The sequence below is a fragment of the Oenanthe melanoleuca genome, chromosome 10 (genome assembly GCF_029582105.1).
Source record: "Oenanthe melanoleuca isolate GR-GAL-2019-014 chromosome 10, OMel1.0, whole genome shotgun sequence".
NCBI lineage: Eukaryota > Metazoa > Chordata > Aves > Passeriformes > Muscicapidae > Oenanthe > Oenanthe melanoleuca.
In genome coordinates, this window is record NC_079344.1 from 8,161,304 (window position 1) to 8,175,150 (window position 13,847).

Consider the following 13,847-nt stretch of genomic DNA (forward strand, 5'->3'; position numbering starts at 1 on the left):
AGTTGTAAAGGAGGGTAGGGTTTGTCTTTTCACCTACCAAGTGTAACTATTCTGAATGGTAGCAGAGGGCCCATAGAGAATTTGGACCTCAAATAAAAGCAAATTAGCATAAAAATTATCTACCCTGTTCCCAAATTCAAATGGGAATATTTCTGCTCTTGTGTCTCCTTCCTTTTATTAAAATTTTTAATATAATTGTTTTGTATCTGTGGTCCTTCACAAATGCCAGTATAAACACAGCACAAAGGCTAGTTTCCAAAAGTATATGAAATATTTCTGAGGTGTTTAGTTCTTCTTCTCCTTTATGCTATTAATAAATTATTAACACTTAAGTGTAAAATCTTAGGAGTCAAATAGTTTTGTATTACATGACAGGGTAGATAAAAATAGACATAAAGCAATGCCCATTGCAAGTAGACATAAAGCATGGAGTGCAGCATTCTACCAGAATCAGGATGTGATACAGAAAGTACAGAACATGTGTCATGTAATTTATCCATGCATGCAAAACATCAAATATTCTCCATAGTATATGCATTAGCTGTAACCCCAGAACACTGTTATTAAAGAACTGGGTGTATGGATAACATTCCTTTCAAATTGCAAACCCAGCCAGCACATAAGTGGAACATGATTAGGACCCATTAAATTGCCAAAGGAAATTAGGAGTCTGGTGGTAATACAATAATTTTTAGCAGTATTGGACTTTTTTCCAAGCCAAGTACCTTAAATCCAAGTGAAGGTGGTTTCAGTGTTGCTAGAAAACACAAACTAATTTATTACTTTACATTTGTTTAATTTGATGTGCTGTGACAAAGGTGTGGGTAAGGCAAAATTTAGGAGGTACAAAATGGCCAAAAAAGTCACGCAATGTTCAGTGAAGCTTGTAATGAATTTTCCATTGCTCTGTGTCGAACATCTGACCCTTACTGATCTCCAGAGTTTTGGCTTTTATTCCTCAGCAACTTGGCTAAATCTTATGGACAGAATAGGGTTTCTAATGAGTCTGCCAGGAAATCTAAGCACCCTTCTATTTTCAGCAAACTCTGGATCCGATTGATGAGGTTGCGGCGCTCATTGCAGCCACAGTCCACGACGTGGATCACCCAGGAAGAACAAATTCTTTCCTGTGCAATGCTGGCAGCGAGCTGGCAATTCTGTACAATGACACAGCTGTGCTGGAGAGCCACCACGCTGCCCTGGCCTTCCAGCTCACCACCCGCGATGGCAAATGCAACATCTTCAAAAACATGGAGAGGTGAGCTCATCCCCAGGTCCTTGTCTGCCCACTAACACCTCTCACTTCCCTCTGTGTAACATAAGGCAAAAAAGCATCTTAGAAGAGGGCAGTGCCTGGTGGATAACTGTCCATGGCCCTTGTGAAATTTGCTTCTAAAAGAGTAGAATGCTTCTGTCTGCCCTGCAGAGACTTCTGAGTAATTCCCCACTGTCAGTTTGTCCACAAAAAGGCAGACCCTACCTAAGGGATTTAGTGTAAATCTTAATGTGAGCAAATCTAGGAGAGTTATTTTGTGTCACTGAATGCAGAGAACAAGCTATGGCTGGGTGGGTAGAGAACAAGGAGAGAAAGAGCCACAGAGCATCAGACAAAAATAAAATACCTTGTTGCAGTGTGAAGGATAGTGAAGGACCTGTTGCTCTTGCAGCCTCAGAGAAGCATTAAGGGCAAGGATGTGACCATTGCCTTGGTTCTCTCAAGATACAGCAGAAAAGTATTGCTGAAAACTTGACTAGAGAGTGAGCCACTGCTGAGTGTCTGTGCTAAAAGCCTTGGGAACATGCAGGTGTGGCATAGCCCAGCAGCCTCCTAAGCAGCTGGTGCCTCTGTTCTGCTCTGGTGCTGTTTCTCTAGAGACCCAGTCATGCCTGGAGCACATATGTGTCTACACACCAAAGGTACTCCATCTAACAGAGATGCAGCTGCCCAAGCCTTTATTACTGTTCTTTCTTCCCCCAGCACCTCTCTCAAACAGGAATGGTGTGTTGCATTTTTGTTAGACTTGTTTTAGCAACCAACCCTTTGTGACCCAGCCAGCATTCTTAATTGTTTCCTTCTTTAAACAGGAATGAGTATCGAACCCTTCGCCAAGTCATTATTGACATGGTCTTAGCAACAGAAATGACAAAGCACTTTGAGCATGTCAACAAGTTTGTCAACAGCATTAATAAACCCTTGGCAGCGCTGGAAGAAAATGGGGTAAGCAACTGCAAGTCCTCCTTAAAATGCCTAGGCAGGGACTGGGAGCCCTTGGCAGTAGGAAATTCCCACATGGTGTTCTGAGAAAGTTTATCAGAAGTGTGGAGAAAGAGAGGCTGGAGATTTATCTTTCACTTCTGGGTTTGAATCCTCTTGTGCTTAACATGGTTGTCACTCATTTTGAGGGTGAGTGGGACTCACTTGGATCCTGTTAATATCACTGTGATGTCATGCTTGGATCCAGGACCCTGGGCTGTATGTTTTCTTGTAAAAATGTCGTTTTGATTAACCCAGTCACTCCCATGGACAGAGTAGCAAGACTGGGCATTGTTGGTGGTGGTTTCTGCAAAGGAGACAAGGTTTGCTTCCAAGCAGAGGCTGAATTGCATCCCTCCCAAGGGAGATGCTGGGGTGCAGCATAAGGGCAGGCCTGTGGGCTGGCATGTGGTGCATTCTCTGGCAATAAGGGCCCTCTGCCCCAGTGCTGCCTGGAGCATTCATGGGGTTTCTGTCTGCTTTCTTTTTTAATCTCCAAAATAGATGATAGTGACATTATGTATCATGTAGACATAATCAATAGCCATCTGGAACCCCATGGACACAAAGAAATTGCCTGTTAAGAAGTCTTTCTGAAAAACCACACCAGTTTCAATAACAGCTTCAACCAGCAGTTTTGTTGCCAGTAAGAGCAGTGTATAATTTTGTTGGAATGATTTTTGCAAAGACAAGAGTTGCAGAAATGGTTATGATAAAGTTTGCATCGGTGGCAACGTCATGTAGGAGCCATAATGGTTTTCTGTATTTTCTTACCATGTTTTTTAGAAAACCACATTTATGACTGTTGTGTGTAATGGGGGAAGTGCAGTCTTTTTATTATCTGAGAGTGGGAGAGAAACAGGTTTTGTTCCTTCACCCATGAGAAGCAGACTGGAGCTTAATTGGAGAATTGTGCCTTTGTCCACAGGAGTATAGGCTAGAATTAGCTTTGTTCTTGGCACCCAGTGATGCTAATGGGAACTCTGTGAATGTGAAGCCAAAGTCCCAGTAGGACACTGGTTGTACTGAATAAATTAGAAGAAAGGCTGTTAAGTTCCCAGCTGGACAGCCTCTCTGGATGAGCATAGCAGCATCAGTGCAGGAGAACAAGGCAGCAGCTGCTGCTGGGTGTAGTGCATTGGATTGGCCCTTGTAGTGTGGAACTCTGCAGTGCTCCTGGTCCTGCTGAAGAGCTCTGCACTGCCTGGCTGGGTGTGCAGAGCCCTCCTCTCAGCCCCCAGGGTTGGGATGCAGCAGTTGTTTGAGCAGCAGCATCCATGCAAAGAGCCAAACTCCTCTTCTTGCCTATTACAGAGAGCTGAACAGCTGGTGCTGCTGAAGAACAGGGCTTGGACCTGTACAATCAGAGAGTAAAAACACAAACAGGGACATAGAAAAATGAAATAAAGGTTTAGTTCTACCCTTAATCCCCAGAGACTGCAGGGAAATTATCTGCCCCACAAGGCATTTGTGATTCACAGCAAATTGTGCCCAAGGATGGGAAGAAAGACAAAGAATATATAATTTCTATTGAAAACAAGAAGTAAAATGTTGCCCTCTTTCAGCTGGGACTTTCAGTTTGGCAAGTTCCTATTAAAAGGCCTGTAATATGTGAGTGGGTAAAGCAAATTATTTACTGTGCTGAGCAGAACAACACTGTCAGCCCCTCTTTCAAGTCTGTTGTCCCTGTGGCTGCAGCAGCAGTGTGTGTTTTCTGGCCTGGCTTTCCATGGTGGTGACTCAGTGTGGTGTTTGCAGGCTGAGCTGCCAACCGCCTGTTCCAAATGGGACAGTTCCACTTCGTTTTTTTATTTATTATTTTTATACAAATTTGTTCAAATGGCCATGCTGAGAAACTGCTCTGTTTGTTTCCTTTCTGCTTTTGTTTCAAAAACTGAAAAAAAATCCTTTCCAGCCCCAGCATCCTTTATCCTCCCATTTCCCCTTATGATGTCACCTAAGCTATGACAGGAAGGCAACATCTGACATGCAGAGACACCTCTGCACTCTGAGCAGGATGCTGGGACTAAGCACAGTTAAAACATTTTGTTCCCAAGACATCTGCATCCAGCAAGTAGAACTGTGCCTTTGGTTTGAACAGATCTCAGAGGTGAACATCCTTTCTTGATTCCTGGTGGTTTACTCTACTATCCGTAACTGAACAATCTCTAATTTTCCATACCTGATTTCCATACTTGTGTTTCTGAAACTTCCATCACTTTATGTTGGCTTTCTCATATATAATTTTTACATGCATTTGGAGGTGTATACATCTCACTTTGTTTCTTCTGTTTTCCCTTCTACATACAGAAAAATGAGGGAAAATAATTGGTTTGGGCATCTCATTTTGGTGAGAACTGTGGAGCTGGTATTTCTGAGCCATTTCTATACTATCAAATAATTGTTTTATTACTGTCACTTTCTTCATTTAGGAAGAACTTTCTTCCCCACAAGAATTTTCTTCTAAAAATGTCATGGTTATTCTGACCTAATAAAAGGTCAGAATGTTTCTGCTGCTTTATATCTCCCCTTTGTACAAAACACTGCAGGAACTGGTAACACATTATTATTATCATTATCATTATCATTTATTGTTTGTTACTTCTTCCCTGCTCTGACTGTAGAACAAGACCTTGTTAGGTTCCAGAGAAGTCTTGTATGTTCCTTGCTTCAAAGAGTTTCTATTCTGAGTAGACAGCATTGTAAAATCCTGTACCTATCCATGCTTAAAGAGTCCAACAACAAGGGAAGGGAATGAGGAACGTGCCTGGGAGGCAATGTGGGATCTGACTCTCTGATAGCAGCAGTGCTGTCAGAATGATTGATACACTGATGGGGCTTGTGTGCCAAGAGTGACTCTGCATCTTGGGTCAGCCCCTCTTTTCAAACCAACTATTCCACTCTTAATGTGCAAGTCCATTAATCCTTGGGTTTCAGCAGAGTTACATTTTTCTGCCTACACAGTCCTAAACATTGTGTGTAGCGATGAATTGATCCTCTCCACACTTTTAAGAAGGCAGATAAGGAATAGAGGGAATAGATGACTTGCCCAAAGATGCCCAAGAGATCTGTCACAAAGACAGTGATGGAATCCAGAAACTGGAGTTCAGTGCTAGCTCAGAGCTGTGGCAAACTTCCATAATCCACCTACAAATTCAGTTAGACATCAAATCTGGTAGCCAGTAGCAGGACTGATCCCTGTAGGATGTGCTGAAAGCATATTTCCAAAGCACAAAAGCTTTTGAGTTAGTGCAAGGAGACCTTGCTAATGGATTGTTTTTGATTCTTAAATGTTACAGAATAATGGTGATGGAGAGTCAATCAAAACTGTTCTCAGGTCTCCTGAAAACCGTATCCTTATCAAACGCATGTTGATAAAGTGTGCTGACATTTCCAATCCATGCAGACCCAGAGAACAGTGCATAGAGTGGGCTGGACGCATCTCTGAGGAGTACTTTGCACAGGTAAGGCAGTGAAACAGGCTGTGAAAAAGGGTGCCAGTGTCAGAGTATCTCAGGCTGCATTATGTAATGTGAAAAATAACAACCTTTTTATTTTAAATGATGGGTATTACTCATGCTGATACACAACTAGGTGCCTTCAGAGAGATGAAAGTTGACAACTTCTATTGTGTAGTTTCTGAAAAATTTAAGCTTTCAATTGTTCAGTTTGGAACTGAGCTTTTTGAGCCTTGTCTGCAAATGCACTCCCATCACATCAGGCAGAGCAAGGATGCCTTCTGTGCCCACATGCTGGCTTTGCCTCAGGAATAGGATCACCAGGTTCTAGTGTTTGGATGGGAGCAGCACTCACTCCAAGAAATGCTGTAAGCCCTTAGCACATTGTGCTGAGGAAAGGTTTTAGGAAGATGTGGAAAAGGAGAGGGAAACTGCAACACTGCAGTTGGAACTTGGCACCCCAAGCAAGGGGCAAAAGAATAAAAAAGCTACTTTGCCATCTCTGAGTGGGACACATCACAACTTTTATCAGAGACTGAAAATCGTTGAGCATCTCCTAGATCCAAAGTAGTCATGTGTGCAGATAAAGAAGGTAAATATATCCCTTTGTGGGAAACACTGGAAGGCTCTATTTGTTGCTGTTTTGCTGAAACTGAACAACTAGGTGCTTAAGATTAGGTTGCTGCTGCTTCAGACTTGTTCAGGTTCCTCCTGATTTAGCAGAGGCACGCTCTAGTCAGTGCCAAAAAATCTGCTGCTAAAAGAAGTCCATTAACAGAATGTGTCTTAGATGAATAATTGCTAATTTTTTTTGCAGACTGATGAAGAAAGGAGGCAAGGTTTACCTGTTGTGATGCCAGTTTTTGACAGAAATACTTGCAGCATCCCTAAATCCCAATTATCATTCATTGATTACTTCATTATTGATATGTTTGATGCCTGGGATGGTAAGCAAAATTCTGCTTTTTTGTGATGTGAACATTTTGTGAACATTTGAAACTGCTGTGATGCAAAATGTCTTTTTTATGGCTCCTAAATAAAGGAAGAGAAAAGGAAAGATTCCTGCAGTTCAAGTAAGATTAATAACTTTATTATTGCTTGTAAGTATTGCTACAAGCAGTTCTCATGGCTTGTCTTTAATATACTAGATTCAGGCAATCTTTAACTTTTTAAACTTGCTTCTCTGTAAATGGAGAATAGAACACATTCTCTTTGATAGCTCTTTGAGCACGATAATTTTATCCATGTTAATATTGGTTACTCTTCAAGGCAAATTTCTACAGTCTGGAAACTGCTTGGGGCAGCAGCTGTTTTCTTCCAAGTGCTGCCTCCATGGTAAAAGTGGTCAGAAATGTGACTCTCCTGAATGCCAGATCATGACATGTGACTGAGGTTTGATGGGGCAGGATAATTACAGCCATAATGAGCTGTGCCCCTCCTGGAAAACTGTGTTCCTTTGCTGGGACTTGAAATACCAGCATTAAGTAGATTTACAGAACAGTTCTCAGTGGCCTGAGTGCTACACAAGTGCTGAGAGCTATACAGCCAAAACTGTTTCAAGCATCAGTAGGGCAAATTTAAGCTTTTCTACTTAACACAGTTGCCCAGGCATTTCAAGTGATACTTAAGCAGACAGAATCTGTGACTGTTTCTGCAAACTCAATGCTCTCTGCCCTTTCTTCCCTAGCATTTGCAGACCTGCCAAATCTGATGGAGCATCTGAATAATAACATCAAATACTGGAAAGGACTGGATGGAAGGAACCTGCGAGTCCTTCGACCACCACCAGAATAGCAGTTAGACCGTGGTGTGTCATTCACTAGCCAGACGCATATTTATTCAAGCTCACTTTTATCTGTGTGAATTCAGATTTGTTTTGGTCTCTTCAGTATTACAGTAAAGCTAGCCATGCACTTGGGGAACTTGGACACTCAAGAGAACATGAGGTCAGCAGCTGGCTTCCACAAAATACCATGTGTGGACTGGGATGGAATAAGCCCACCAGGTGGAATTACACTGGATTGCTGCAGTACTTGTACTGAAGAGGGTTTATTATAGACATCTGTGATATCTTCATACCAGCATGTGAAGCTGGAAGACCTTGAAGAGAATCCTCATAAAAAGGACATTCACTAGAAGTTTATCTATCAATAGAGACTCACAGCTTTTATGAGAAAGCTACATGCTTTTTATAAGCACTTATAAGACAGTTATGTAGAACAATCAGACATTTAAAATGCAACTGTCTATGAAAGAATTTTTGATCTATGAAAAATAGATGTACTGTATTTTTTCACATCACAGAAGGTGCAATCATTCACTTCTGAGCACTACTGAAAGTGAGTTCTCCTTAAGAAATTTAGTAGCAAATGTAAAAATAACACGAGAATTTTTGAGGTTGATCGTTAGCATCTATGATTAAAATGTTATGTTTTATTTATTTTGTTAGATGTTCAATATTTTCTATGAATTTATAAATACTTAAAAGCCAAAGCCAACTTTAGATGCATTATAAATTTACATGATTCATACTCATTAATATACATTTAATTGATGTACAGACCTTTTATTTTCATAATGCAAATACAAAATATTATACAATGATACATTTTTATTGCACTGTAAGGATAGATGTGTATGTTTAAATATTGTCTGATTTATGTTAATTAAAGTAAGTTTTATTAAAAAGGTCTCACTTGAGAATAGTAGAATAAACAAGAACTCTATACTGTCTGAGCACCAGAACTGTAGTAGTTCTCCCACAAACCAGTGAGGACCACCTGACCTTCTCCTGGCTACAAAAATAATAATATGTTGGAACTCTTTGTTTTCTCCCATGGCATTTTATGACTGAATTCCCTGTTAAAGTCTGCCTTATTTTATATAGTATTTCTACAAAACATTTCACAGCATATATGGAGAGGTGATACCAAGCATCTATTGAATTTCAACATTTTATAGGCAATGTATTTTCCTCTGCCGTAAAAGAAAAAGAACATAAAACCACCAACAACAACCTTTAACTCAAGAAGTTTGTAAAGGCTGTGTACCTTCACAATTTGAATGAAACCTTCATAGCAACTACCAGAAAATAATAAAATGTATATTTTAAGAAGTGTCAAGTCCTACCAATTTCATTTGAAATGTATATGCGCTTTGTAGTTTGCAGACTAACCAACACAAGAAATTCTTTTAAAAAAAAGAAGATGCTTTTTGTGTGGGGAAGGGAAAATTTGAGAGGGTTGAACTGGCATGAGGGTGATGAAAGGTGGTGTGTAGCTGGCAAGCCCATCAGACCCTTGTTGCCCTGGACAAGTCTCTGCACAGCTCCACGAGTGCCAGGCTGTGCTCCACTGGAGGAGGGTCCTGTCAGCCTTCCCAGCTGACCCAGGCATCCAGAGGCACTGAGAGAGTGGCTGACTGTCATTACTGCAGAGACAATTGACTTTATAGACATTTTGAACTGCTCCTGAAGAAGCAGAAGCCGGGGTGAGGTGGATGATGGAGCAGTTCAGGGACTTAAGGTAAGAAAGGAACAGGTGACCTCTGCAGGACCTGCTTCTGTGTTTCTCCTTCCTCTGCAGTGAGACTGATGGGCTACCACCATTTTTTGCTTTTAGTGTCATGCCTTTCTGCCCTTACCTTGCTTGTGTGATCTCTTTACCTACTCAGAATTCAGTTATGTGCTGTTGGGGAGGGAACTCCCTTTCTTAATTCCATTTAGTTCATTGTTGTGTGCACACTGCCTAAGCCAGGGGGCTCAGATCTGTGAGGGGTGCTCAGACTGTGCCCCTGTCTCACTGGCAGCAGAAGCTTCTCTGGTCAGTCTTCCAGAGGTTCTACAGTCAGTGCTGAAGGAGCAGATATATTTTCATTGAAGGCCAAATAAAACAAGCATCCTGTTTTCACAGGGAATATGCAAGGAGAGGGAGAACTGGCTGACAGTTTCCCTGGCAATATTACATTGCATTTCCCTATGCTGCATCTATTGTAACCAGCTGTAATTTGCTACCTGGTATTAATCTCTTCTGTTCCTTGCAGGCTCCTGTGTCTGCATTAGAGGAAAACTGCATCCCACCATCAGCATCTGCTCTGCTTATCTGCTGCAGTGGGGATGGGAGAGGAAGTGTGGGCATGAGCATGTGGGCCCAGAGACTTGTCTGCAGGTAAAAATCATGGAATCATTTAGGCTGGAAAAGACCTGTAAGATTATAGAATCCAACCATTCCTCCAGCACTGCAAAATCCACTACTAAACCTTGTCCCCAGGTGCCACATCTACACATGTTTTAAATCCCTTCACCATTGCCTGGGCAGCCTGTTCCAATGCTTGTCATCTGCAAACTGACTGAGGGTGCACTTGATCTCCTCATCCAGATCCTCAATAAAGATATTAAACAGAGCTGCCCAGAAAAAAAAACATTTCTCCACAAGCATAATTAATATTTTGGGTTATATTAATATATGGTAAAAGGTAGTTAATTTCATCTGCTATAAAAATGCCTGATGTATTGTCATTGAAAAGATGTGATCAATATGATTAATTCCCTGGAATTCACATTGCATCTCTATTTCCATTGCTTGGACTGCAGAACTGTGCTAATTAACCTTCTCTATAAGCCAGATTTATGTCCATATTGGTGTACAATAATTTCACTTAACATAAAGCACTAATTTCAGCCACTGCAGCTTTGTTCACTCTCCATCTAAATTTGCCAAGGACATATTATAATTAAAATCTGGAACCATGATGCCTGATCTTTATTTTGTTCCCACTGAACTTCCCTCTCCCAGCCACACCTCTGAAGCCTTCCATGAGGCAGTGGCCATTCCATGGGGTGATTCCAGGCTGCTGCCCGTGCTGTGGAGCAGTAATAGCTCTAACCTGATATTCCCTGCTCCACAATGCACATTCTTTGGACCCCATTGCAAATGCTTCAGCCATTCCAGATCCTTTCCTTTATTCCAAGATTACACAGCAATATCACATGCTCTGAACCCTTTCCAGCTTTTTGAACTGTCACTCAGTGATGGAACTTCTGGGGGCAGAAATGATTTTACTGATGGTCTTTCACCAGGGAAGGGAGAACACTGGAATAAACAGAGTGTGATTGAAGTGTTCCAAATTTCAGTTAGGCTGGCAGTCTTATGCAGTGTCTGCCCTTGTCATTTGTTCTTGCTTTAATGCTAATACAAGAGTAAATTCCAGTGTAGACATGATGAAGGAAAGGTCCTTTATGCATCTCCAGGGCTTTAGGATAAAGCTTTGTGTTTTAAAACTTAATAAGGTTCAACAATTCAGCATTAAATGACAGAATGACTGGCTCTATTTTCCATCCTGCATGTTTTCTATCAGGTAATCCTGCTTCTAAACCTGGGTATCACTGTAGGTGCTTCCAAGTGAATCTGAACCATTATGATCTGGTAAAAAAATGTTGGCTTCTCAGAAAATTGCCTAGATGAGTATCTTTTTCCCTTGTATGAAATTCAGAGTAATAATTGCTTATTCTGACAAAGGAAGAAACCAGACAGGTGGTGTGCACAGCTACCTTACCACAGGTCTGAAGGTGGCTTTCATACTGCAGTTTACCCAATGGCTATATATAAATTAAAAATCACCTGAAATGGAATTAATGCTTTGTATTTTGTTGCAGTGTCTTTTCATCTGGGTGTTTTCTGCTTGTCTCAGTAGAGGAATCTTTGATAAAACCTTTAAGAAAATGTGTCATGAACATGAAGGAATGGAGCAATGGCAAAGTCATTCCTGCATAAAAGAAAAGGAAGGATAATAGGTATCTAATAATCACTTGCTGGGTGCTGAGAAACAGACAGGCAAACAGTAGTGAGTTGTGCCCTTCAGTGAGACCAGAAGGGTTTGAGTCATGACTCTGCTTTGAAATGAAGTCTCAGAGCTATTCACAAGCTTCAAAACAAATAATCTCTGTGCTGATGTGTGACATCATGCCTCCAAGGTACAGGGGTCCCAGGGGTGCTGTTAAGTGATAGCAGGATGGAGTGCAGCTTGTCCTGACGTGATGTTTAGATGCAGAAAACAAGCTTTCAAATTGCTGCCATGTCCCTGTGCAGCCTGTGCTGCTGGTTCAGAACAAAGAGGATGTCCAGATGTTTCAGATGTCTTTTGCTGAAGCTTTGGCTCTGTGGGCAAGGGGCTGTGGCTTAACTCCACTGAATGCCTTCTCTTGTGCCTGCTTTGAATGTTACTTGGGCAAAGTGTCCCATGTTTTCCTTTTTCCCACTTGTTTAACGTCTTTAAGACTCTCCTCCCACACTTCCCATGCAAACCTCAGTGGACTCAGCTCTGCAAACCCTGTGAAGCAATGGCAGTTGCCTCTTTAGCAAGCAAGGCAGCTGAGTTAGGAAAGGCCAGGGAACCCAGAGACACAAGAAAAGTAGCTTTGAGGCTTCTAAATATCTTTGAAGTCCTGGATCTTCAAGCCCTGCCTGTGTTTTAACAGTAAATGTTAGGCCAGGAAACAGTCTTCTGGTCTTCTCATGTTCCACTGCTTCTCTGCTTCCATTTTCCTTATTAGCTCATTTGCTAGGAGTCTTTGCTTTAACTTCCACTGGCTGAACATCTCCCTCAAACACACAGCCATAATGCTGGGAATAAACACTGCTTGACTCTTGGTGCTTACTACAGCTTTTATCACAAGCAAATCTTTTACTTTCTGACTCAAAGTGAGGCTGGAGAAATATCTTATAATGGCTGAAAGCCTTTTACATTGATAAAATGTGGTAAAACTGGATACATTGGTATCCACAGGCAGAAGGAGAAGGCAAAAACAGTTAACTGAAATAGCTTGTGAGCACTGCAGTGCTGCTGGGCAGTGGGAATATGTGTGCAAGGTCTTGGTACTGTACTCCCACATGCAAACTGAAGTTCAGGAGTGTTCCCAGGCACCTCTGCCTTTGAGGTTATGTTAGCAAGCACAAGCAGCTGGGGACACTTGTTGAAATTTGAATCTGCCTTTTCTTGGTTTGCTTGCTCCCCCCATCGAATGGCAAGAGTCATTGCTAGAGCTGAAACTCATCTTAGATCAGCCCATGGTAATTAACAGAAATCACTTCATGCTGTTATTACATAGGAAGTGAAGTAGTGCACTAATGCATGCAATTTTCAAGAGGAAGTGAGAAAGGTGATTCCTGTCTTTGAAACAAAAGAAGGAATTTAGCCAGTGTGTAATTATTCAAGTGAAAAGTTGGTCCTGTCTATATTTAATATTTTGGAGTGGTATTTGATGTAAATCCTTCCCCAGAGTTCATTACATTAGCTCTTAGCTCAACCTGAGCATGCTGAGTGCCAAGTTCAGCATGCAGCACGTTTTATCACCAAGGAGAATGACGTCAACCTGGTGATCCTGCAGCTCCCCAGCTCAGGGGAGGAGGTATGGCTTTGTCTTCAGCCTAAAGATGAAATGGAATATGTTTGATAAGAGTTTATCAGTATTTGCAGTGTAAAATGTGTAAGGAATATTGCTTTTTACCTCCAGCAAGAACTATCCCTTTGTGCCTAAAAAAAAAAGTTACTTTGCTTGTAATATTATTCTACACAGAAAATGGAAGATTTTCTTTACAGATCCCTAAGCTGGGAGCTGCCAGTCCCAGCACTGTCCCCATGCAGCACTGTCCCCACCCTGGGAGCTGCCAGTCCCAGCACTGTCCCTGTGTTGGGAGCTGCCAGTCCCAGCACTGTCCCCACCCTGGGAGCTGCCAGTCCCAGCACTGTCCCTGTGCTGGGTGCTGCCAGTCCCAGCACTGTCCCCATGCAGCACTGTCCCCATGCTGGGTGCTGCTGGCTGTCTCACTCTGATTACTGTAAGTAGGGCAGACTGCAGGGACACAGCAGGAATGGGAGTGCTCAGGAACAGGCAGGATACCCAGCCACCCCTCTGGGACTGGGCTGGGAACAGAACACATAACATCAGACAAGGCTTTGGGGGTTAATGAGGGAGAAAGGCTCCAGTTGCTTGAATACAGACAGTTTTCAGGACATTGTGAGAGCAGAGTGAAGTACTCCTCACCTGACAACCAAGAGCAGCCTCTCCCAGGCCCTCAAAATCCACGCTGGCAGACTCAGTGCCAATGTGCTGTCCCCTGTTATGACAGATCTCTGAC

General features: G+C 42.1%; 1 protein-coding gene across 3 annotated transcripts in view; it reads left to right on the plus strand.

Moving 5' to 3' along the window:
* Window positions 1-8,827, plus strand: part of PDE8A (phosphodiesterase 8A) — a 133,380-nt gene extending 124,553 nt beyond the window's left edge. For all 3 annotated transcript variants that reach the window (XM_056499569.1, XM_056499570.1, XM_056499568.1), the window contains exons 18-22: window positions 1,041-1,258; window positions 2,086-2,218; window positions 5,554-5,718; window positions 6,530-6,659; window positions 7,400-8,827. In XM_056499569.1, coding sequence (XP_056355544.1) covers window positions 1,041-1,258; window positions 2,086-2,218; window positions 5,554-5,718; window positions 6,530-6,659; window positions 7,400-7,506 — 753 coding nt within the window. In that variant the 3' untranslated portion in view covers window positions 7,507-8,827. The remainder of the gene's footprint in view (window positions 1-1,040; window positions 1,259-2,085; window positions 2,219-5,553; window positions 5,719-6,529; window positions 6,660-7,399) is intronic.
* The last annotated feature ends 5,020 nt before the right edge of the window (window positions 8,828-13,847 follow it).